Below are 23,972 nucleotides of genomic sequence, written 5' to 3' on the forward strand. Positions count from 1 at the left end.
GGAGTTGGTGACAGGTTCTGTCTGTGTGTGTCTGTGTGTGTGTGTGTGTATGTGTATGTGTGTGTGTGTGTGTGTGTGTGTGTGTGTGTGTGTATGTGTGTGTGTGTGTGTGTGTGTGTGTGTGTGTGTGTGTGTGTGTGTGTGTGTGTGTGTGCGTGTGTATGTGTGTGTGTGTGTATGTGTGTGTGTGTGGTGTGTGTGTGTGTGTGTGCGTGTGTGAGAGCTTGTTTGTGTGTGCGTGTGTGTGTGCATGTGTGTGTGTGTGTGTGTGCGTCTTTTATCTACTTCTTTGTTTTCGACCTCCGTCCGATGACCAAAAATAGACTTTGGTATTTGCTATCACATATTTCTATCCCATCAAGTGGTTTAGACAAGGTCATACCAAACTGTGTCAGTAAGTCACATGACATGCTTGCGTTTCATTTACTGGGAAAAGCCTTTTTCCCCCAGCTAGCGTTCCCGGCTTTCCTGCTTGAGCATCCCGCCATGAAGCGTTGGGGAACGCCACGCTGCGGAGACTGGGAGATAATCCCCAGCATGCCTCTGGTGGCGGGGTGCACGCCCCTGAGCATTGTGCTCAGGATGCCAGTACCTGCCGGGTCAGCCCAAGTTAATTAAAGTGCTCAATGTTCCCACGACACACACACGGGGTGACCTGAGGTATGGGGGGTGGGGGAGGGGGGGTGTCATTCTTAGAGCTCCTTATCAGCTCAACCTGGGTCGTGTCGTTCAGAAACCTGTGAATGTGTGTTATGAGTTCTCTGTGTGAAGTCAGTCACAGGTTAGATTTAGCAAAGGAATGGACAACAAATGAATGGAGTACAAGTTATTAGTGTGCATCTAAACAAAAATGAGTGGATTTCATTGTATTTTTGCATATGGATATTGAGGCTATAGGGTAGACTGATAATGTGTGGTTTGTGGTGTATGACAGAAACTAGTTTAAAAGATGAACCAGGTATGTATAGCATCATCAATACATACCGGTAGCCCTATAATGAGAATATAGACAATGTCCTCCTGGCAAGAAATGCTCCGATATTGGACTCTGATAGAGATGAATGATATGATGAAGCCTTTAAACAGAACATTGATCACTCTTCAGACTTGTGTAAGATGCCAGTTAATGCATCATGAGTTGGTGTTTCGGGAAATGTTTCTCATATCCCACCGTGCACGGCTATTCTGAACTACTCCAGACAGCAATAAATGTTTTTGGGGTGTGTGATGCTCAGGTATTTCGACGTATTAGGAAGAACGTGTGAGGGGGGAAATCGGGTTTGGTTAGGTTAGGTCTGGAGCATGCTGTTTTACTGTAAAGACAGCAGTGACCTGGTCACCTTGTCTGGGAGTGTAAGAGGGGAGAGAGGAGGTCTGTGTGTGTGTGTGTGTGTGTGTGTGTGTGTGTGTGTGTGTGTGTGTGTGTGTGTGTGAGAGAGAGAGACCTGACTGCCCGAGGGAGTGGGGGAGGAGCGAGGGAGTCTGAGAAATGATGCGTCAGGGCCTCAAGGTGCTTTCCCAAGAAGAAGCGGGAGCTGGTGTACATGAACTCGACTATCCAAACCCCTCCAAGAGCGTCTGGTTTATTCACTCTGCTTGTGTGTGTGTGTGTGTGTGTGTGTGTGTGTGTGTTGGAGGAGTGAGAGGGAGAGCGAGAGAGGAAAATGCATAAACTTCATTCAAAAGTGTTTGCATGTCTGGGTATGTTCATGCGTGAGAGAAGAAGAAGAAAGGATCACATCAAATGAATGCTAAAATGAAAGAATGAAAGAGTGTGTTTATGTTTAGTATGTACAGTAGTTTAGAGTGTATTTATGTTTAGTATGTACAGTATGTTTGTGTTGTGTGTGTGTGTGTGTGTGTGTGGGGGGGGGGGGGTGGCTTAAGTCACGTGAGCTACACGATGTTGCCTCCAAGCCGTTTCCTGTTAATGGCAGAATTGTTGTTCTTTGCTCTCCTCCAGACGCAAAGCCATATTACTGGAGCTCTCGTAAGCTTCAGAGGTGAAGAATGATGAGTGGGTTTGTGGAGTCTGCTCGCTCGCGTCATTCGCCCCTTATTTTGAAACGTGATATGCAAACACATGGCTGAGTTGCCTAAGTGCTCTGTTTTACTGTGGGAATTGGTGGGAATCTGCAAGAGACCAACAGGTATATAAAAAAAACTTTTGGAGCTCTGCTATTAAGTCTGGATTTAATGTTGTGTAATAAGGACCGAATTATTATTGCTTTTTTATGACCCAAATCTGCCAAGGGTGATTACACTTTATCCCACATTGGTGGGACTGAAGCTTTGGTTATAAAATGTATTATAGACAATAAACATAACACTGTCATTGATGATACATGCAGCTATTGGGAAATACAGAACACATTCAGTGTATTTATGTTATAGTTTATCTATGTTCCATTTTAAACAGCAAAAATATAAATAAAAAAAATACCACACACTTGTGTTCTCCAAAAATGGCAAACAATTGTTCCCTGGAAATACCCAGCAGGCACTTGTAAAACAACTGGGAACGTTGTTTTACCCATGTTATTTGGTTTGTGGTTTGGTCCTCTCGCTGTGTGTGTGTGTGTGTGTGTGTGTGTGTGTGTGTGTGTGTGTGTGTGTGTGTGTGTGTGTTAGGAGATCCTCAGTCTGTACAACTCCCCCCCCCCCCTCCTCAGTAGTGATGGCCACCTCATCCAGCTGATACCCTCTGGGCTAGTGTGTCTGTGGGCAGACTGACGTTGGTCTGTGGGTGACTGGCTGGGTGGGTGGGTGGTTGAGGGACGATTGCGTCTGTGCGAGCAGTCTGTTGGCCTGACTCACAGCCAGTGGTTGCCCAAGCTCTCTGTCATCGCTAGCGTACTGTATACCCCCCCCCCCCACCCTTCCCCCCCAGTACAACCCCACTCTCCAGCAGTCAGGGCTTCTAATAGTCATTCAGGAGATGCCACGCAGATACCCTCTGCATTCCCAAATATGGACCTCTTTCCTCCCTGTGCACAACCTCAAGGTCCCGTGCCATAGCAAATCTTTTAGGTTTTGTGTATGTGTGTTGAGAGGGGTGATTTGGAGATTAACTCGGCCTCCCATTCCAGCTACTCCAAACACAAGACTCTCTTTCTGCTGGACAGTAAATAAACAGTTCCATGGGGGGGGGGGGGGATCAGACAGTGGATAGTGTGTTTGAAGCACTGGACAATATCCGCCTTCCCTGTTTATTAGCGCTCTGTGTTTTCCCCTGATGACCAGAGCAAGTCTTCCTGGACAGCAGTGGTATAAATAGATGCACTTACATGAATCCGTTGTCAGAGTGATTGAATGATGTCATGGGAATGTTTGAATGTGTCTGTGGAAAAGGGAAGACAGAGATAGGCAGAGAGAGAGAGAGAGAGAGAGAGAGATACAGAACAAACGAGAAAGAGAAAGAGACAGGGTAAGAAAGTCCCGTGTTGCAAGCATCCTGTCAGACTATGCCCCTTGGCCTCAGTTTGTCGAGGGCACTGCCAAAAAATGTGTTGTGAGCGGTAGGAAAGAGTCGTAATAGGTTCGGGGAACAGAGGGGAGAGGGAGTAGCAGTAGGGGGAGGGGAGAGTGAAGGCTGACTGAGGTAGAGGAAGGAGGAGGAGGCGGTGGGGGAGGGGGGGGGGGGGGTATTAGGGGGTCATGAGGATGGAAAAAAAGATGGGGAGGGGAGATATGAGGAAGAACGAGCTTGTGTACGTGTGTCTGTGAAGGATAGATGATGAAAGAGGGGAAGAATTAAGAGGTGGGAGCAAGTCTGTGTGTGTGTGATCGAGAGAGAGAGAAAGAGAGAGAGAGAGAGGGAGGGAGGAAAGAAGAGGAGAGGAGAAAGATCTTGCCGAGTAGGCAACAGTTGTAGTGAGCAGCAGCAGGGCCTCGTCAGTAGCGTCTGGAATGCGTTGTGCCGTGGGAAAGAGGATGCTGCTGTGCCTGGACTGCGCTCGGACTCTCTGAGTCCATATGTCCAGCTCTCCCCATGGCTTTAGGATGAAGATCTCCAGTGAGTACACACCCGCTACCACTTACCTCTTCGTTTATCTCCTCCATTTCTACAGCAAAAGAAAGAGAAGTAAACATTATTCCCTTAACCTCACATCTCCATAGATGGGCATCCTTAGAAATACTGATTTGTTGGCCTGGTGCTCTTGACATTGTTTGAGTATTTGCTTTGTGATTGAGTTATACAGTGCTGCTGTTGTGTATTGAGGTTGGCTATCGTTGATCTGTTGGTCAGTGGGTGATGTGGGGTTTTGAGGGGATGTGAGGCTTTTATTATTGTCTGAATTCCTGTTGCAAGTTTGTCAACTCTGCTCTCTTGGGACCAACACATTTAAATACTCTTTACATTCCATACCGGAATGTTCTTTTCTGTAAGTTACATAAGAGTTGGTGTTTGAATGGGGCGGAAGGTGTCACCTTTTGGATCTTTTTTAGCGTACCGCCACTGGTATTCCGTGACATTGTCCCCATGGCAGTACTCTGTTTCTTGGCCATTGTCCGCGGGTGCCCAGTTACCCTGCGTGCGACTCCAGTGAAACCTCTGTCCCCATGGGCTGTTTAGTGTCCCCCCCACCCACCCCCCACCCCACACCTGGCACCATGTCTACAGTGTCTTTCAACTCCGAGATTCCCAGAGAGAGAAGGAGAGAAAGAGAGAGAGAGAGAGAGAGAGAGAGAAAAAAGGGGGGATGAAAAAAAAGGAAACTGTACAGAATGTCTCCATATTGTGTTACGCGGAATGCCGAGTACAGTGGAATTCCCAGGTCGTGTTTCCTGTTGTGCTACTGTAGCGCAGGTCCCACCTGGTAGTGGAGGGGGGTGAGGAAAGCTGGTCAGGTCTTCACTGTCTGTGCCCCGACACAATGCCCGTCCTCTCAGACAGCCCACAGGAGTGCCAGGGCTGGGTGAGCCAGGGGAGCATCCGTTACCTCAGACTGACCTCTCCCACTGGGCTCCTATAGAACTGCCCTTTCCCCTCCTCCTCCTCCTGCCAGTTGTTATTGAAGTTCTCCACTGTGTTGGGAAGTCAACAATCAGCATTGGGCTATTAGAGAACTTTGATATGTGTTTGTTTGCCACGGTGAATGAGGTCGTGATGGCAACCCGTGTGTTTGTGGCTTTGGGAGAGCGAAATTATCGCCTGGGGGTCCAAACGTGGGAACAAAAGTCCGGCTGACACGGGCTGTCGGGGTGGAGGGCAGATGAGGTTTCTTGCGAGAGACCGCTTACCTGTCACCACAGCTGCCAGCTGAATGGGGACATGATTGTCATGTCACAAGTGATGAATGGCAGTGAATGGGAGAGAGCCAGTGTGAGACCGGACCACACTGTACTGTACTGCCTGTTCTGGTGCTCGCTGATAGGCTGCGGTTTTGCCGTGACTTTCATTCATGTTGACTGTCCCTCTCTGTAGAGTAGAGCGTAGCGTGTGTGTGTGTGTGTGTGTGTGTGTGTGTGTGTGTGTGTGTGTGTGTGTGTGTGTGTGTGTGTGTGTGTGTGTTGGTGGGGGGTTGGGGGTGTTAGGGGAGGGGGGTGATGATGTGGGAGTGCCTTTGTGTCCCTCATTTAAACTTCACGCTCTCTCCGATTTCATTCATTTCACCTGGTGTAACATCCACACATCCACATCTTCTTTCGAGGAATACAGTTGGAGAGAAGGATAGAGTTGAACTAAAGTCGGTTGTACTCAGTGAGAACACCAGTGAGATTCTTTTTTTCTTAAAAGGTGAGTTAAAGTAAACCAGTCATGGTGACATCTTCTGTTGTCATTTAGGTGATGTGTTCTTGCTCATCTATACAGAAGCGGGCATTAAAGATTGTTAATGAATGCCTTAGCTCATTAATGTTTCTTCTGCTTTTGTTTGGACATGGCTTTCCTTAGACTTTGACTCTGGGTCCTGTGGAAAGATAGGTATACATCCACCTTAGAGCAATTTCTGGAAGAACATTCAGACTAGAACATTAATTTTAATGGACAATCGGTAGGTTGTTGGCATCTGTGTACCGTGTGAATAAGTCTTTGGTTTAGACGATCTGCCTGGCAGTCAGTTTTTGACTGACACCTTTTACTGTTCCCTGTTGACCATAGCTTCAGCCTAAATTCCATTTCCTGTCTTGTCCCTGAAATCATTGGGGGGGGGGGGGGGGGATTTGGAGCTGGTAAAGGTCATGCCTGGAAGACCGGGAGGTTAGCTGTGTGACCCAAGTCAAAGACAGAGGTCAGCTGCAGCTGTGATCTTTAGTTGGGCAGCTGTGAGGGAGACTTCAAGCCTTCACACATTTACTTTCAAGATGTCCAAGCCGTCTCGATAATATCAGTCTGATTGACATTTCCAGAGAAATCTCTTGTGATCTTAACATATGCATTTATGAAAAAGTACACTACTCTCTGTTGTACATCTAGTCATATGCATTTATGAAAAAGTGCAGTACCAGTATACACATTACATTACTTATCACACCACATCAACATAGGTGTAGATAGATATAGTGAAAACCAAACTGAACTCCTGTGCCTATGAACATTATTGTCTGTATTAATTGTTTTTTAACTCCTGCCAATTACATTTTGTAAATGTTACGTAAGGGTTATTAGAGTTTATATTAAACCCTAGAGTTTACTTTAAACTTCAGTTTATAAGTATGAATCCAACTTTATTCCACAGGGATTCATATAATGTTCTGATGTTTTGACAATGTCCAAAGCATTATTAAACCCCCCAAAACGTACTGTTTACACACCATGGGCTCAGAGGGAAAAACAGTTTGGGATGTGCGGGGGCACGTATTGAATCTCCCCCTGCACGCGAGGACCGTGTGTTCCCCAGCTATTATCAGTCTTTGAGGCTTACGGATAGATCGCCAAGGATATAGGAGGCTTTACGTCCAGGTTCTCATCATGACCAATGGGCCGGTCTGCTTGTAAGAGTTCTTTGGAGGGGGAATGGAAGCACAGTAAAGAAAAACAGACCCACTTACATAACACTGTGTCTACAGCTTCCCCCCTCCCCAAACACTAAAGCATATTCTCAAATGGAGAGGATGACAAGCCTCCTGAGGAGGGACAGGCATTGCCAGCGATGTTCTCTCTGAGCTGGGCTGTGTTGATAAAGCCCTGGACTGAAGTATTTACTTGGCCAAAATATGTCCCCGCTGCTCTGGTGGGAAAGTCGTTGCTGGTAGAGTAAGGTCTGTGGGATCTCTCTGATGTGTTTTTGTTTTATGTGTGTGTGTGTGTGTCTGTGTGTGTGTGTGTGAGAGAGAGAGAGAGAGAGAGAGAGAGAGAGAGAGAGAGAGAGAGAGAGAGAGAGAGTCTGTTCTACTGTGTACTGTGTTAGCAGGGTGTTTTTGACGATATCCTGCACTGTGCATTTCGAGTCATATCATCCAGTTTAAGCAGGAGTTGTTACTCTTACTCACATATGTTTTTTTTGACGAATGAGGTTCTAAATGTCCTCTGACCTTTCTGTCCATCTAAATGCCCTCTGACCTTTCTGTTTTGCAGAGATTGAAGCAAAAGAAGCCTGTGATTGGCTCCGGGCAGCAGGATTCCCGCAGTACGCCCAGCTCTTTGAAGGTAATGCCAAGACACCCACGACCAGTTTGCCAGCCACAGCACTGATATCACGCCCAGCAGTAGTCCACACGCCAGCCTAGGAGGTTATTTCCGTACGACTTTGTGGTGATCGGAGTTTCAGGAACATCAAACAGTGGATTGACGTAAAGAAAACTGTGGGTTTACTGTAATGCCTGTTCTTGGCATGGGCTTGGACGGGTGACTCAAGTGGTTGGAGAGATTGGCATATCCACCTACACTGTGAAAACGTTATCTCGGAATATTCAGAGTTGCCAGTGAGGGATTTTGTTGGAACAATTACACATACAGGATGAACAGTTTAGATTTTATTCACAGCATCATTGACAAAGGGTTCTCTGGCCCTCAACATTGCACCCTAAAGACGCTCATGTTATCCCTACATCTACCGTATGTAAAGATGCTGTATGTTTAACTGTAAGATTTTCCCAGGTTTTTTTCCCCGGGTCAGTTCAGCATAGCTCCTTGTATAACTCACATAACGCTGCAGAACGGAGAGTATTGGCTTGAGAGCCTCGGTCTGGACAGTTCCAGGTTTAGAGTAACTGCAAAAACATGTCCTCCACTAAAAAGATTGAGGTCATGGGAGAAAAACACTGCATCGTTGCTGCTGACAAGAACAGCCTCTCCCACAGAAAAGGGCTTGACAGTTCTCTGGCCAGCTGCGGAGTAGTAGGTGTGAGGGTATCGTGAATTTCCCTTCAGCCGGCCGGAGAGGTATTTAGATGAGAGAGAAACGTTCTCTCAGCAGCTTTCTCTCTTTTGATAAGCCCATTGGACGGTTGCCGTTGCCCAGGAAAACATTACTCTTTTCTTTCATTTGGTCCCTGTTTTACAAATGTGCACATGTGGAATTCCCCCTGCCAAATGTAAGCAATGGCTTCAGTATAGGTTAGAGTTTCCACAAGTTCCAGACATCATGCACCTATAATTTGTCACTTTTGACATCTTCAGAGCTATAGGAACTGACTGTCTTTGCCACATGTTTGAACCATTTTTGCGGGGATGTTGCTCAATGCTTTGCTGCTCCAGGGGCAGATTGATGCAAACCAGGCTTTGTTGGGGTCTGTATTTTCACTTAGAGGCACGGGGGGGGGGGGGGGGGGGGGCCCTCTGAAATGGCGCACTGCTCCACTACCGAAGCTAATTGCCCCATACAAATGCAGAGGAATGCTAGTTTTTCAGCCTGGTCTGGATTTAGTCACCAAGCCGTGTTACATAAGAGCAGGAGCCATTCTCCTGGCAAGACGTAATGGCTGCTTCAGCCCGCACAGGCCTGAGTTCAGCTTGCTTCGGGGGGCAAACTCTGTCTCTGCTCATTAACATCTACCCGGCCGAAAACAAGCCGGACGCTTCCCTGGCCTTGACTATCGCTCTGGAAAGAATGTTATTTAGGGTATCTCAAAAGCCAGGCAATGCCCCCCCGCCCATCACCCCCCTTGCTTTTTTGGACATTAAGGGCTCGGACCATTGAGCAGTGAAAATAGCGGGGAGGGCATTAACAAAAACGCAATCCCTGTGCGCTCTTGTTTATCATGAATGTGATCTTTTGAGATGCTAGGGGGATATACAATAAGGAATGCTGTTGCTAACCTGTAGGTTTCTTTTTTCAGATTCTCAGTTTCCCATTGACATCTCTCCTGTGAAGAAAGACCACGATTTTCTAGACAAAGACCTGGTGGAGCCCCTCTGTCGGTAAGGATTGTAGATCATAATGTAAACCAATACTATAACATGTCTGCTTTGCTTTGTCTTAGCAATTCTATACTTTTGTTTAGAATAAACTTTTGTTTAGAATAGTGAATTGAGTTCAGGTTATTTGAATTGGTATCATGTTATGTTGTGTTGTGTCATTTAAGAAGTGTATCAAAATAGTATCAACTTTTATACATTGAGTATATCGGGTTATCCAGTTATTTACTCTTTTGTGAATCTGTATGTTCTCTGCCTAGTGTATCAGATGTGAAGATTGAGTGTAGCCTATAGTCAGGTGAAAGGTGACTCCAAACAGTACTTATGACTTGGGGCCCAGGGGATAAAGGCTCTCTGCCATTTGAGTGGCAGTGGTGGTGATCTCCGCAGATAAACAACATGAATTACACTTATCCCCGCTAGTGTGCCTGAGTAGACCTTCATAAATGTCACTGAGTTATCGGATTAGCGTAGCTGAAATACAACAGACTGGCTTAGGTAGACTGCTAGACCTTTCTCTTTTGTCAGACGTAGCACGCCACGCCATGCCTTTGTTCATTTGAGGGTTTCTGACCTTTCGCTGCATATTGTTACGCATGTAGACATAATTAAGCTCGTTGAAAGCCCTGTTGGTGTATTTCTCATGTTATTATGACTGGAGGGGAGAGAGCTGACGTATCGTCTGAAGTGTTTTATATTTCTAAATATACTGACTTTTTTTTTCTATTCCACTGTCAGCCAAATGGTGTGTGTGTGTGTGTGTGTGTGTGTGTGTGTGTGTTCTCCCCGCCCTATACCCCAGCTTGAGCTTGAGTAAACACACGGAAATTAAGATGAAACCAGCACAGTCACTGAGGTCGCCATGGAGACTGCCTGGTTGGAGAAGAAAGGGGGGGGGGGTATGAGTGTTGGTTAGGGCTCTGTGGGGAAGGGGGTTACTGTTGCTTTACACAACTCAATATACTGTGACTCCCAACACTCCCCTCCTGAAGCAACTCCTCTAAATTCTAGGCTCGTTCTCTGGTGCTGCAGTGGCAGAGACTGCGGCGTTCGTCCCGTCCTGCAGCATGACTTCTCACAGTGCCTGAATGGCGATTCACCTCAGCCTAAACCCACAGTAGCCACCCTTTCCTTAGCACCGCTAACTGGTGTCATGTGCTGGATCCTAATGATGATTCTCTGGGTGTGACTCAACCCTTATACCCCCCCCCCACCCCAACTCTCAACTGCTGCTAGTTTTGGTGCTGTACAAATTCACATCAATATCCTGCTCAGATGTAACCCATCACAAGCACTACATTTAGACATTTATGGCTGGACGTTGGAGCGTACAGTACGCATTTATATACATGCTCCACTGGAATCAATCCCATGACGTTACCAGGGGTTAATTGCATGTTCTCTACCTTGAGCTTACTCGACTCCCAGATGTTTTTGTCATGAAGGAAGACGTCAGAGCAGCGATTCAACCTAGTGGCTCCTAATCCGGCTCTGTAGGGATGACAGTACTGCTTGTCTAGTCCATCTGTTATTGCTAAGACACACCTGAGTGATCTTATAATTAAAACGACTAATTATAATGACTAATCAGATATGTACTGTACACATCATCAAGATGAGGTGACTTCTTCAAAACAATCAATTTAGCTGAGCAGAGTAGTGGAAAATTTGCAGTGTGTTGGTCCCCTTGGAGCAAGATTGGCAAAAAAGTTCAACTAGCCAGCTTACAGTTTACAAATGAGGGCTTGCCATTCAGTCTCCCTGCTGAAATCCAGGGCTTAAAACCCCCTTGGTTATCTCGCCCACATCTGAGGGCAGCTGTCGTCACAAGGTTTTGACATCAGCCTCCAGAGTGGGTCTGTGTGGCCATTAAAAGAAAAAGGCGTCCATTATCACACCACCAAACAATGACGCCTGGCTCTCTCCCCATCGCATGCGAGCAGCCGCAGGATAGAGAGAGGGGGCGGATTTCGTCATCTTTTCCCTCCGCCCGACGGCCGTCGGTCTGCAGCTCGGCGTCTTTAAAAGGCACGCCATTTTCTGCTTTTTAATGGCGGCCTCGGTGCCAGAGCCTCCATGCCGGCCTCCAATCTCCTGGCTGAGTGGGGCCATAAACCCAAGACTCGCCTCGCGTGCCTCACTCTCTGTCTCTGCTCTTTTTTTCACTGTTTACTGGAAATGCTGTAAAGCCCATTGTTGCTGTAAGAACTTTCATGAGGGTTTTAATTGGAGCTAACGCTAAATTGGCTAAGCAAAATGAAAGGGTGGGCCAGCTACAGGGTGTTGGGTCAGAGGCCCCATTAGGCCATGCTCACCTATGTTTTGTTTTTTTGCATGTTCAAGGGCATGTTCCAAAAACTCTGAACTTGCCTGAGAAATGTCAATATTATGGCCTCTGTTATCAGGGCCCACATATCGATCCTGTGTGGTGCTCTCGAAAATCCTGTATAGTGCTGATATGCTGCTCTAGAAAAATGTGTCCGAAAAATGATCAGTGAAATAGAAGTGTGTTTGTAGACTGAACTTTACAGTCATCACAATAGAAAGGATTCAGGAACTAGTTCTATTCTCTGGGGGGGGAGCAGACCCCATTTGGCTGCATCTGGGATCCAGCGACTTTCCTGCCATACAGACCTCAGCTCTACAGACTCCCAGCAAGCCGGTGCTCACAAGCCTCCCCCAATTAGACACGAGGTCCAATGAGAAACTCCAGATCTGTCAATTAGCCTCCTTAACCTCATCAGCTCTTGAGCAGAGCTGAGTCGGTGGAAAGAGATAGTCCTTTGCCAGTCCACCGCACCACGTTGCTAAATCAGGTTACCGCTCGCTCTCTGCTCCTCGGGGAACGTGGGGATCTTCCTTTTGTAACTCGGTAAAAGGAGCCTGTGAGGTGGATGCAAATGCGAAGTGTCTCGGGGCAAAGCTGGTTTCTCATCATCCGTGTGTCTGTGCTTTCTCACCCTCCAGGCGACTCAACACATTAAACAAGTGCGCATCTATGAAACTCGACGTGAACCTACCGAAGAAGAAAGTAAGTCAAGCGTGTTTACTTTTTCTTTCAGCTGTATGTTCCCCTTTATCATTTGTTGATGTATCTGTGTTGCTGTATCTGTGTGGTAATGGCAGAAACATGCGCATTATGTAAATGTGCAATCTAATATAATAAATATAATATTATAGAATATATTTAAATCTAATATATATAGTAAAATTGAATGTGTACAATCTAATTTAAGATATTAAACATAACTCTCAAAGGAATCAGTACTGTTGTGGCATTTTTTGTTTTCTTTAGCTTTTAAACAAATTGAAAAAGTGACATTCAATATTATTAACATGTTCTGTGGACTCTATGGCCGGGATTTGCTCTACTTCAGAAAGATAAATCCCCCCTTTATCCCAATAACCTAGATTCCCAGATATGGAGTAGAGTCCTCCTTTGTTGTGTCCAAATTGATTCATCTTGCCTATTCTATGGAATGTTGTCTGGTGGCCTTTCTATAGAAGAGCTTTTGGGATACATTGTTTCCTTTACCCTTGTGTAGTTGTTTGGTCTGAACTTGATCTTGAAGGTTATATCACACCTGTTATGTCACCACACTAGAAAATACCTTTTACAAGCTAAGCGTAATATTAGTTGACTCTCCATGTCCCCAGGGTACTCAGGGCCTTTGTTGCGAAACCGTGTAAATGTAATAAAAGCTTGAAAATACAACTCACCATTACATAAATTGTGCTGCTCTGGGTCTGGGCCGATGTGGCTGAAGGGAAACCACTTTGTGGAAATATCCCCCTGAAAAGCCCATTACAAATGACACTCAGCAGATTGAGCATTCTTCATGTAACCCTGCCATAATGGGCCAGGGATATTGCTTCTGCCGTGTGTAATTCAATGTAAATTTAATCTGAAAAGCTTTTATGAATTGATGAATGTGTCTGAGAAGAGTCTCCCGTTCTGGCGTATCACATTTTCCTGGGCCTGTGGTTTATCAGTTTGCGAGTCCCGAGTGTTTGTGCAAAGTTGACGTGTATTTGGTGTCGGTGGCTGATTTAAATGCTAATGGTGTTGTTTTTCCCCCCAGTGCGAGGACTCTGATGAGGACGACCTGGTGGCCATCAGCGACAAATGGACATTTGAGTATAGCAGCCGTCGTTGGTCCAGACTGCAGGACATCGACTGTCTGCTGGGTCCAGGTGAGAGCCCGCGGGGCGGCGGTGGGCCTGGTGAACTGGGCCTGGCCCTGCGCACCACCACCAGCAGCGAGAGCGTGTTGACGGACCTCAGCGAGCCCGAGGTGTCGTCAGTGCACAGTGAGAGCAGTGGCCACAGCGGTCACCACCACCACCACAGACGGGGCACGCATAGCGGCGCCGAGGACTCGGACAGCTCGCGGCGCACGTGCTCGGACTCGGCCGCTATCATGCCGGACCCCACGTCGCTGGCGCTCCCGCACGGCATGGCCCTACCGGCCGACGCTGGCCAGGGCTACGGCTCCCTGCCGGGCAAAGGGGGCAAGCGAGCGAGGGTGAAGGACTTTGTACGGCGTATGGAAAACCTACGGTCGCGTGGGGGCAACTCCGGCAGGGCCCGCAGGCCTCCGATAATCAGCGGCCCAGTTTTACAGCAGGAGCCAAAGACACTACGAACACTGAGGTGTGTGGAGATAGTGAACGGGGACGCGGGCAGGGGTCCGGATTTGGCCCCCCGCATCCCGATTCTGACGATCGTCCCGTGCCCGTCCAGCAGCGAGGGCAGCAGCAGCCAGTCCAGCGGCAGCGCGGTGAGCACGCCCAGCATGAAGGAGCGGCGGCCCCATCGCCATGGCGACGACAGTGGCGGCGTCGGCGGCGGCCGGGCGGTGCCGGACGGCAGGCGGAGTGGCATGTACCTGGAGGATGCCGTGGATGCTCTGGTGGAGCACAACCGCCGCAACGAGTTCCGCTCCTACGAGGACCTGGTGGTGCACATCCCCAAGGACCACAAGCCGGGCACCTTTCCCAAGGCGCTCTCCATCGAGAGCCTCTCGCCCACCACCACCACCACTACCACCTCGAGCCTCCACAACGTGGCTGGCGGCGACTGGCACTCCCTGGGCAGGGCCAGCCCAGAGGTGCTCCCGCCACAGCGGCTACCCAGCCTCCGGGAGTCGCGGCCCGCCACCCAGTGCTGCACACGCGGGAGCCGCATCAGCGTGTACGACAACGTGCCCGGCTCGCACCTGTACGCCAGTACGGGCGACCTCATGGACATGGAGAAGGAGGAGGACCTGTTCCCGCACCTGGACGACATCCTGCAGCACGTCAGCGGACTCCAGCAGATCGTCGACCACTGGACCAAAAATGTGTTGCCCGGCGGGGAAGTGGTGGGCGATCGCGACAGGTGTCAGGGAGAGGACGGAGAGGGGGCCGAGGCCGAGGGCGAGGGTGAGGATAAGACACCGGACCTGCAGTCCTCCAGCCAGATCACGCTGGACTTTGAGGCCAACTCGGTGCTGGAGGGGCAGACGACGCCCAGCGACGGGGACCGCGATGGCGTGTCCCTGAATGAGACGGAATCCGGGGGCATGAGGGAGCGGAGAGACTCTGGGGTTGGGGCATCGCTCACGAGACCTAACCGGTGAGAATCACTGCAAACGATTCTGTGTGTAAACCTCAGCTAGACTGTACCCAGGTGGACCACTTAAAAGACTGTTAGTGCCAGATGGCTCGATAAGTGCATCAATACACAGTGAAGGGATCAATAGAATCCAGTGTGTTTTAATTAAGACTGATACATTAAGCATGAGCAAAACAAATCCCTCCGGTGAATGTCTGCTTGCGTTACTGTATCACTGATTAACAGCTGTTAAAGTACACCCTGACATGCTGACCATTTATCCGAACCTTTTCTCCACCTCCCTTTAGGCTACGATGGCCCAGCTTTCAGATATCCAATCGCCTGAGCCATTCGATGGCCTCCCTGCAGATCACCAACCAATCAGGAGGCCAGATGTGTCTGCTGCAGAAGTTCTCTCTCCTGCGGCTGACAGCCATCATGGAGAAGTACTCCCTGTCAAACAAGCATGGCTGGACCTGGTAAGAAGCACAAACTAACCGTTTAGATTGAACATGTACTTCTGAATGCAATTCCAGTACAATACAATACTCGTGTATAAACAAATGCCTACCAGTGAGACCACTATGCCTACCAGATTTATACATATGATTATGAGTGATATTTTGAGGTATATGATAATATTACACATACACACACACACACACACACACACACACACATACATATATATATATATATATATATGCACCATAGTCCATTTGTGGGTGGTGTAATGTCTCATTAGTGGACTGATCTGATCCTGTGTTTTTGTCTCTCAGGTCAGTGCCAAAGTTCATGAAGAGGATGAAGGTTCCTGACTACAAGGACAAGAATGTGTTTGGGGTGCCTCTAATTGTGCATGTGCAAAGGACCGGTCAGCCACTGCCCCTCAGCCTCCAGCAGGCCCTGCGCTACCTCAGGAGCCAGTGTCTGGACCAGGTCAGTCCCGCATTCAGCCGGAACCTATAGCTAAATGTTCTAGAATTTGTATCAGATTCTAGAACAGTTTGCCCGCCTACAGCCACAATATATTTATGGCCTACAGCTACCTCAGGGCCGACTGTCTCAACCAGGTGACCAATCTGTCCTGTGTCTTTTCATAATGGCCAGTAATGGCCAGGCAAGTCTGTCTTCTAGAGTATAGCTTACCTATCCTTTTCATAATCCTTGGCAGTTTATTGATATTGAAGGTTTGATATGTGAGTGATTGCAGGCTTTTAAAGAAATGTAGCGTTGATTTTGATGTGCTGTGTGTTTCCAGGTGGGTCTGTTCCGTAAGTCGGGGGTGAAGTCTCGCATTCAGGCGCTGAGGCAGATGAACGAGAACTCCCCGGATGATGTGAACTATGAGGACCAGTCTGCCTATGACGTGGCGGACATGGTCAAACAGTTCTTCAGAGACCTTCCTGAGCCACTGCTCACAAGCAAACTTGGAGAGACTTTCCTCCATATCTACCAATGTAAGAAAACATAAGACCTCATCTAGCCAACACAGTTATTTGGCTTTGAATTATTGGTTCTCTTATACTCATGATCCCCCTTTCCTCCTCCTCTCTCTCTCTCTCTCTCTCTCTCTCTCTCGCTATCTTTCATTTTCTGCTTCTCCCTCGCTCTCTGTAGATGTGCCCAAAGACCAGCGCTTGCAGGCGGTGCAAGCGGCCATCATGCTCATGTCGGACGAGAACCGTGAGGTGCTACAGACGCTGCTCTGCTTCCTGAGTGATGTCACTTCCTCAGTGGAGGAGAACCAAATGACCCCCATGAACATCGCTGTGTGCTTGGCCCCTTCGCTCTTCCACCTCAACATCCTGAAGAAAGACAATCTATCGCCCAGGTATGTAAAGCTCTCTCTCTCTCTCTCTCTCTCTCTGTCTCACACACACACACACACACAGGGAACAAACAAATACAGAAATACACCACAAAACAATGAACAAAAGCAATATGCATGTACATGCCAAAACACACACACACACACACACACACAAATGCTACTGTGTCAAGCAGGTAGGTTTTTAAAGCTTCATTTCAAAGCAAAACCACAGAATTTCCCAGTGACATCCTTACCACTCTTATCTACCATCTGAAGGGAAAATAAAATGAAAGAAAAATCACTTTAGCAGGTAACTCAATAAACAGCCTGGCCTTTGAATCTGATAAGGACTCATGTATCATGAGCTCCCCCAGTAAAAAAAAAGAAGCCAAATAAAACACACGCTCAGACAGACACCAGAAGGACTGGCTCAGAAGTTCCCGAGGGGGGGAGAGAATGTTTTCTCTCCCAGTTACTTTTAACAAGGTCCTCTTCTGTGAAGGTACTCTTTAAAAACCTGGCCTTTTATGGGATCATGCTGTGTACAAACAAACTAACCTCTATACTTATCCAATTAAACCCCCGGCTCCCATACTTCAAGGAGAACGGTTTAGGTGTAGGAGCGTAAAAGAGAGAGAAAAGAAAGAGAGAAATATGAAGTGATGGACTCAATCAGATAGACAGAGAGATAGAGAGAGAGACAGAGAGAGAGGGAGAGAGAGAGAGAGAGAGAGAGAGAGAGAGAGAGAGAGAGAGATGTAGGTGTGAGAAATCTCACAAAAATGAAAGTCCCTCTCTGCTAAGAATTCCTGTCCTGATAAGAAACTCCGGTATAAAGCCCCTTCCTCTTGTTTCCCCCTCAGGGCCATGCAAAAGAAGTACTCCACTGGACGCCCGGACCAGAAGGACCTGAATGAGAACCTGGCGGCCACTCAAGGCCTGGCTCACATGATCATGGAGTGCAACCGGCTCTTTGAGGTAAGGCACAGAGACAGGGAGAGAAGGCAAAATAAAGGGACCCTACATCTGGACAGTGTTTCTACTTACGGAAAGTGTTGTTTGATAAATTCTTTGGCAAGAGAAAGAGTCCATCAATTTAGGTTGCGCTCTGCCTCACTCAGTTAAAAATAACTTTGGGCCAGGCTGGCTATTGCTGCTTCATCGTGCAATAGCTTTGTTACCCTGCAGCACTCATATAGACTTTACATGTGTGTGTGTGTGTGTGTACAGATTCCCCATGAGATGGTGACACAGTCTCGCAACTCATACGTGGAGGCGGACCTTCACGCTCCCACCATGGAGGAGATGTTCAAGTCCCTGGAGGAGGACGACGGCTCCTACCAGACCCACATGGAGCTCCGGCTGCAGGGCCTCCTGAAGGAGACTCGCGAGAAGGCCAAGGGCTGGGTCTCCTGCTCCAGCGCAGACAACACCGAGCTCCACTACAAGAAGGTCAGTGTGGAAACGGCCTGCGGACTCCTGGGTAGATAGATACATACAGAGGAAGAGGTAGAAAAGTGAGGATGGGAGGGAGGGAAGGAGGGAGAGGGGGAACATGACTGAATGACGGAGAGGGTGTTTGTTGGTTTGGGTGTTGGTGAGAGAAAACATTACTGGAGATTTATTGCCATCACTCTATTTTTCTTTTGACTGTTATTGCTTTGGCAGCACCAAGATATCCTACCGTCCCAAGAAGGATGTGTTTATATAGAGCTTGGAATGTCAGACTCACTCATAAGTTTTAAATCATGACACTTGAATCACCTCCTGTCTTAGTAAAGCAAAATGTGTGTGTGTGTATGTGTGTGTGTGTGTGGTGTTAGGTGGGGGATGGGAACCCTCTGCGACAGTGGCGTGTGTCCGTGGAGGTGGAGGCCCCTCCGTCGGTGGTGCTGAACCGCGTGCTGCGAGAGCGCCACCTGTGGGACGTGGACCTGCTCCAGTGGAAGATCCGCGAGACGCTGGACAAGCAGACCGAGGTCTACCAGTATGTCCTCAACCGCATGCCCCCGCACCCCAGCAGAGACTTTGTGGTGCTCAGGTGAGACAAGAGGAGGCAAAGAAATGAAACGTCATGGTCCAGGCTCACTATAAAGCCTCTAAAGTACAGCTAGTGCTAGTCACTATAATGGAGACCATTCATTGATATGCCACATTCAGCATGCAGCTTAAGAGTTATCCCAATTTGTTGTTGAAGATTACAGATCATAAAATGGTCCCATTTTCAAAAGTAGCTCTTTTAGTGATACCTAATACACAAAAAGACAAGTACTACTTTGTACACGTATACAACAAAAATCTTAGTTTGTAAGTAAGAAGCTGACTTTTTACTTTTTAAATTCCTGTTCTTCATAGGTCCTGGAGGACTGACCTGCCCAAAGGCACGTGTTCTCTAGTGTCCGTCTCTGTGGAGCACGAGGACTGCCCCATGCTAGGAATGGTGCGAGCCGTGGTGCTTGAGTCCAATTACCTGCTAGAGCCTTGTGGGTCGGGCAAGTCCAGGCTCACGCATATCTGCAGAGTGGACCTCAAGTACGTAGATCATAACCTTCTGTCCCTATGTTCACCTTTTCACACCTCCAATATTCACAGTGTTTAGATTTGAATGTACATAAAAAATCGTTTGTGAACAGCTTTTCGTTATCAGACGTTTTACCTCGAAAATGTATGATGCAATGAAAATGAAAGATACTGTTATTTATTGGAGTTTATTTGATAGAGACAGATACAGTATACATAGACAAACTAAAAACAGTTATCTGATGTACAGTATCATAGTGTGTATAGCTAATGCCGTGCCAGCTCATCAGAGAGTACCTCCTCTTCTAGCACTACAAACAACTAGACATGCCAAATCTAAGACTTACCACCTGACTAGAACTGACATTTGAGTCTAAGGAAGTAGTACTTATTGCTGGACGAACTTGTCTTTGTCACACTGTACCTTGATTGTTTCCCTTTTTTGTAAGTCGCTTTGGTTACGAAGTGTCAGCAAAATGTAATGTAATGTAATGCTAATTTACAAGGGCTATAATGATACTTACTTGTTAGACCATTGTTTCTGTTTCTGGGCATTAGAATGTGCTGACCTCTCCTGTGTGCTCTTGCAGAGGGAGGACTCCGGAGTGGTACAACAAGGCCTTCGGGCACCTGTGTGCCGCTGAGGCCGCCCGCATCCGCAACTCCTTCCAACCAATCAGCGCAGACGGCCCCGAGACCAAGATCTAGATTGTCCCAGCACAACACATGAAACCATAAACTCCAATATTTTAAATTTAGACGTCCTCGATGAATGAATGCATACAGGAAGGCTGTTGCACAGTTCAGATACCTAATTGCTCTTAGAAACCCATATGGGCCCATTTTGAGCCTTAGTTTCATGCTTGCACAGTGATAAAAAAGTGAGACGTCAGTCTCTCTGGTGCTGGACACTACATTATATCCACAAAGGAGCCTCAACATCCTGCCAATGTCTCTCTACGTCAGTGGTACTGCATGATGTTCACTCTGTTGTATATTATTATAATATGTAATTATTTGATCTATAATAATAATAATAATATGTAATGTAATTATTTCTGAAATGATGCTCTTATACAATGTATAGGACATTTAAAAGCTCTTAAAAGCTTCTGGGAAGCGAGTGTATGTTATTCATATTAAAGACAAAACTATATAATATGTCAGAGTATACGGCGTTTGTGCACATGCCTGTATATATATATATATATACTGTATATCTCTGTGTGTATATCTACATACATTCTGTACAAGATGTATATACTGTAGATATATACCCGTGAATATGTAGATTGTTTTCTTATGAATATGTAGATATATTTTCCCATGTATTGACTATGTATTGATATCTCTTCTTTTGCATTGATATCATCCTGACTTGTATGGTACAAAGCATTACTGATTTGTAAGCTGGTTTTACTTTAAATATTGTTGGAATGTTATTTTATTTTATTGTAAACCCATGATGTTTAAAGATTGAAAGGAAAATGACATGGGTTTAGCTTTTGCCAAACCTGATCTTGTAGTACTGGGCTGCGTTTAGGAAATGAGGTGGAAAGCGTGTTTTTTAATTAAACTATTAAAAACTGCAGTAAATGATTGACTGATTATGATAGATGTTGGATTCATTTACACATTGCACAGCATTGGAGAGGAACACAAACATGATGTCATAAACAAATTGGCATTAATTTCTCCTCCATCAAAAAGTCTGAACCAAATAATAGTAATTACTGTAATAATTCATTAACTATAATGATACATTAAAATGGAGTAATTTTACTACAAAAGCATATGTATGTTAGTGTGTGCATCACATATAGTACAGAAATGTGAAGACTGCAGGACTGTCTTTGATAAGTGTAACTTTATACTGACCACTCAAAACCCTTGTTTGAACACAGAACCATAGGTGTATCTGCATCAATGGCCTTTGAGCACAAAGCAGAACTTTCATATCCAATCGAAAACTTACAGGGAGGCTACACTGGGTCCACAACTGAAGCGCTCCCTACCTGGCGTAAAAATATTTTTAGAAGACAGGTTCAAATTATTTTGAATGTACACGCCACTATCAACGTCTGGTGTAGCCAGTTCCATTGATTATAGTGATGAAAGCTGATTGCAGCAGACGCTATGCGAACGGAATGCTTCAGTTATGTGCCTGGTGTAGCTTCCCTGTCACAAGAGGACAACAAAAAATATGCCTGTCCATCCTCCTGGTCCCCCCTCTGCCTCACAGCCTCTTAGTCATAAGACTGCAGCACCAGCTCATCTGATCTGGATTCAGTCAGATGCTCCCAAGGTTACAGATAAAAGCCTCATCACTGATCACAGCGCAAAATCCCTCCCCTGGGGACTTAAGCAAAGACCAACCTGTCCTCTCGCAAGTTAATATCTATAATCAGGGAAGATGAAGAGAAGATGAGTCACAATGAAAAGAGCTTGCATTTTGCAAATCACACACACACATCTAATTAGCGATATCCTGGGCAGTGAGAGTGTGTGTGTGTGGCACTGACGCAAAAAAATCCCTCACCGTAAGATTAGCCTGGTAATGCGATTTGATGCTGAATGCTTAAAGAAGTTGAAATGAGACTCGACGGAGGTATTTGAGCGTCAGCCGTGGATGAATGGAGTGACGGAGCTCGGATGAGAAAAGGCTCCCAGTGTGCGTCGCAGTGAAAAGGACAGGCTCAGGGGACTTCTAATTGAAATATTTAAGCTCTTCAAGGGATTAATAGGGCAGACTATAGAATTTCTTTCACAATGAAAGGAGTTAACTGGCAAAGGCTGACAGTGGTTTTTAAGAAAACACACACCCATACACACACACACACGTGTACACATACATACACACAGTGTATACACACACACACACACACACACACACACACACACACACACACACACACACACACACACACACATACAGACACACATTACAAATGGATGCTCATTTCAATTCTTTATTCAGCACCACAATTTATGCCAAGAGAAGATATAGGTAACACACACACACACACACACACATCCCCATACAAACAAATAGGTACACACACATCGAGGAGTCTCTGCTTCCCACTGACAGAATGACTTTTTGATTTTGCCAAGTGGAGGGAGGGGGGGGGCAGTGCCAGTCTAATCTTTCTGAATGAATCACTGGTTTAGCGGCGCTGCGATGGTGTTGGCCCCCACCTTGGCATTTGAGCAACTCCAATTCCTGAACTCCCTCTAATCCCCTCAAGGGGCTGGCTGGAGATGCGGATTAAGGGTATCCCAGGCCCACCCTGTCATTTCACTTGAGAGTAATGAAAATGAATTACATTTCCAGCCAGAGCTATGAACTCCAGCACCAAGGCCACTTATTTAAAGTGATGCACAGACTCGTGTTTAATCTCACCAGGCTTTCAATCATGGTTTGGAATATTTTGAAAATAAATAAATAAATAAATAAATAAATAAATAAATATTTTGGCCATTAGATAGAGCATGGGTAGAATGACCCCGCCCACCTAGATCTTTTTTTAGGTTGATTTAGTCTGGAACACCATAGTTCATAACCGTTTCCCTTAGACAAGACAAAATGTCAGGCCAATCAGCGATGAGAGGGGAAGACGAAATCAAAACTTATTGTGATAAACAGAAGCAGCAACACCTGCAAAACAATGCAGGAAAAATGCAGAAATGTATTTACAGCAAAGGTAGACCCACATACATTGTTTCCTGACTGTTGATGCTGTTTATTGTCAGTTTGTAAAGTGTAGGTGATGTAGGAAGTAATGTTAGGAATCTCTTATCAATATGATTGGTAAGGCTGGACCAATGATTTTAAAGTTAGTGCCCATCGCAATGCAAGTGTTAGAAACGTTTCCCAATCGAGAGTCACCAGACTATTCACTTTGTGAATAAGTTTGGATTTTTCTAGGCTAGAGCATGGGCACATAGATAACAAACACATTTTTAGATACAAATGCAAACCATAATGAGAAATGTCCATAGCTGATGACTGAATACATGACTGATTAGCTATACTTATGGCTAGAATATGTTAGATATAATGTATGGAATGCCAGTCATTATCGGGAAAATAAGTCCCTTCAGGGCGAAGCAAGTCCCCTCAGTGCCTTGTCGGGGTCCTGTTCGCCCTGTCGGGACTTATTTTCAGATAATTACCGGTGTTCTATACATTGTCCCTTACATATTCTAAAACCATAAGTATAGCTAATCAATCATGTAATCAGTCATCAGCTGATATTTCCCACTGGAATTACAGTGATTGCAACCACACAGTACTACTAGGAAAATACAGTATTTCATTATACTTTTCATGCAGAGGTGGGTAGAGGATTTCCACCAAGGGGCGCTGTTTCACCATGTAGAAGCTAAGAATAGGAGCCCAGAATGGAATGTTGATTTAGCTCAGCAGATGGGAAAAGAAGGTTTGGAACCCCTTTGTTTTAAAAGGTCATTGATTTCTTCATTTGTTGCTCAAACAAAAATAGTGTGAACTTCACTAAGTGTGTTATTTTAGGGAGCTGTCGACTGAAATTGAAAACCAAATAATAGCTGTTTGAATTGCATTTCAAATGAATTGCTTTTCAAAGGGAAAAGAAACCAAGTTAAATGTCACGTTTTCAGAATATTACTTGACATTCTCAGGTGCCACACGGCTACAGAGAAAGTCATCATCATTCGCACATCCTCACATACAGTATGGGTAGGCCTATGTTGCCTTAAGC

At 46.3% G+C, this 23,972-nt stretch overlaps 1 protein-coding gene across 5 annotated transcripts in view; it reads left to right on the forward strand.

Annotated features, from left to right (window-relative positions):
- The window catches only part of stard13b (StAR related lipid transfer domain containing 13b), an 83,947-nt gene extending 63,109 nt beyond the window's left edge, over positions 1–20,838 (forward strand). For 4 of the 5 annotated variants that reach the window (XM_076282375.1, XM_076282377.1, XM_076282376.1 and 1 more), the window contains 13 exons: positions 7,520–7,591; positions 9,223–9,304; positions 12,269–12,332; positions 13,384–14,918; positions 15,206–15,376; positions 15,677–15,836; positions 16,159–16,357; positions 16,518–16,731; positions 17,574–17,688; positions 17,941–18,162; positions 18,534–18,751; positions 19,066–19,242; positions 19,821–20,838. In XM_076282375.1, the coding sequence (XP_076138490.1) occupies positions 7,520–7,591; positions 9,223–9,304; positions 12,269–12,332; positions 13,384–14,918; positions 15,206–15,376; positions 15,677–15,836; positions 16,159–16,357; positions 16,518–16,731; positions 17,574–17,688; positions 17,941–18,162; positions 18,534–18,751; positions 19,066–19,242; positions 19,821–19,938 (3,347 nt within the window). In that variant the 3' untranslated portion in view covers positions 19,939–20,838. Of the gene's footprint in view, positions 1–3,846; positions 4,016–7,519; positions 7,592–9,222; positions 9,305–12,268; positions 12,333–13,383; positions 14,919–15,205; positions 15,377–15,676; positions 15,837–16,158; positions 16,358–16,517; positions 16,732–17,573; positions 17,689–17,940; positions 18,163–18,533; positions 18,752–19,065; positions 19,243–19,820 lie in introns of those variants that run through there. The other variant, XM_076282378.1, reaches the window with a different exon arrangement.
- The last annotated feature ends 3,134 nt before the right edge of the window (positions 20,839–23,972 follow it).

Source organism: Alosa pseudoharengus, unplaced genomic scaffold (genome assembly GCF_046254945.1).
Source record: "Alosa pseudoharengus isolate Yale_2024_CS ecotype anadromous, Long Island Sound unplaced genomic scaffold, YU_APseudo_1.1 YU_APseudo_1.1_scf_13, whole genome shotgun sequence".
In the NCBI taxonomy this organism is placed as follows: domain Eukaryota; kingdom Metazoa; phylum Chordata; class Actinopteri; order Clupeiformes; family Clupeidae; genus Alosa; species Alosa pseudoharengus.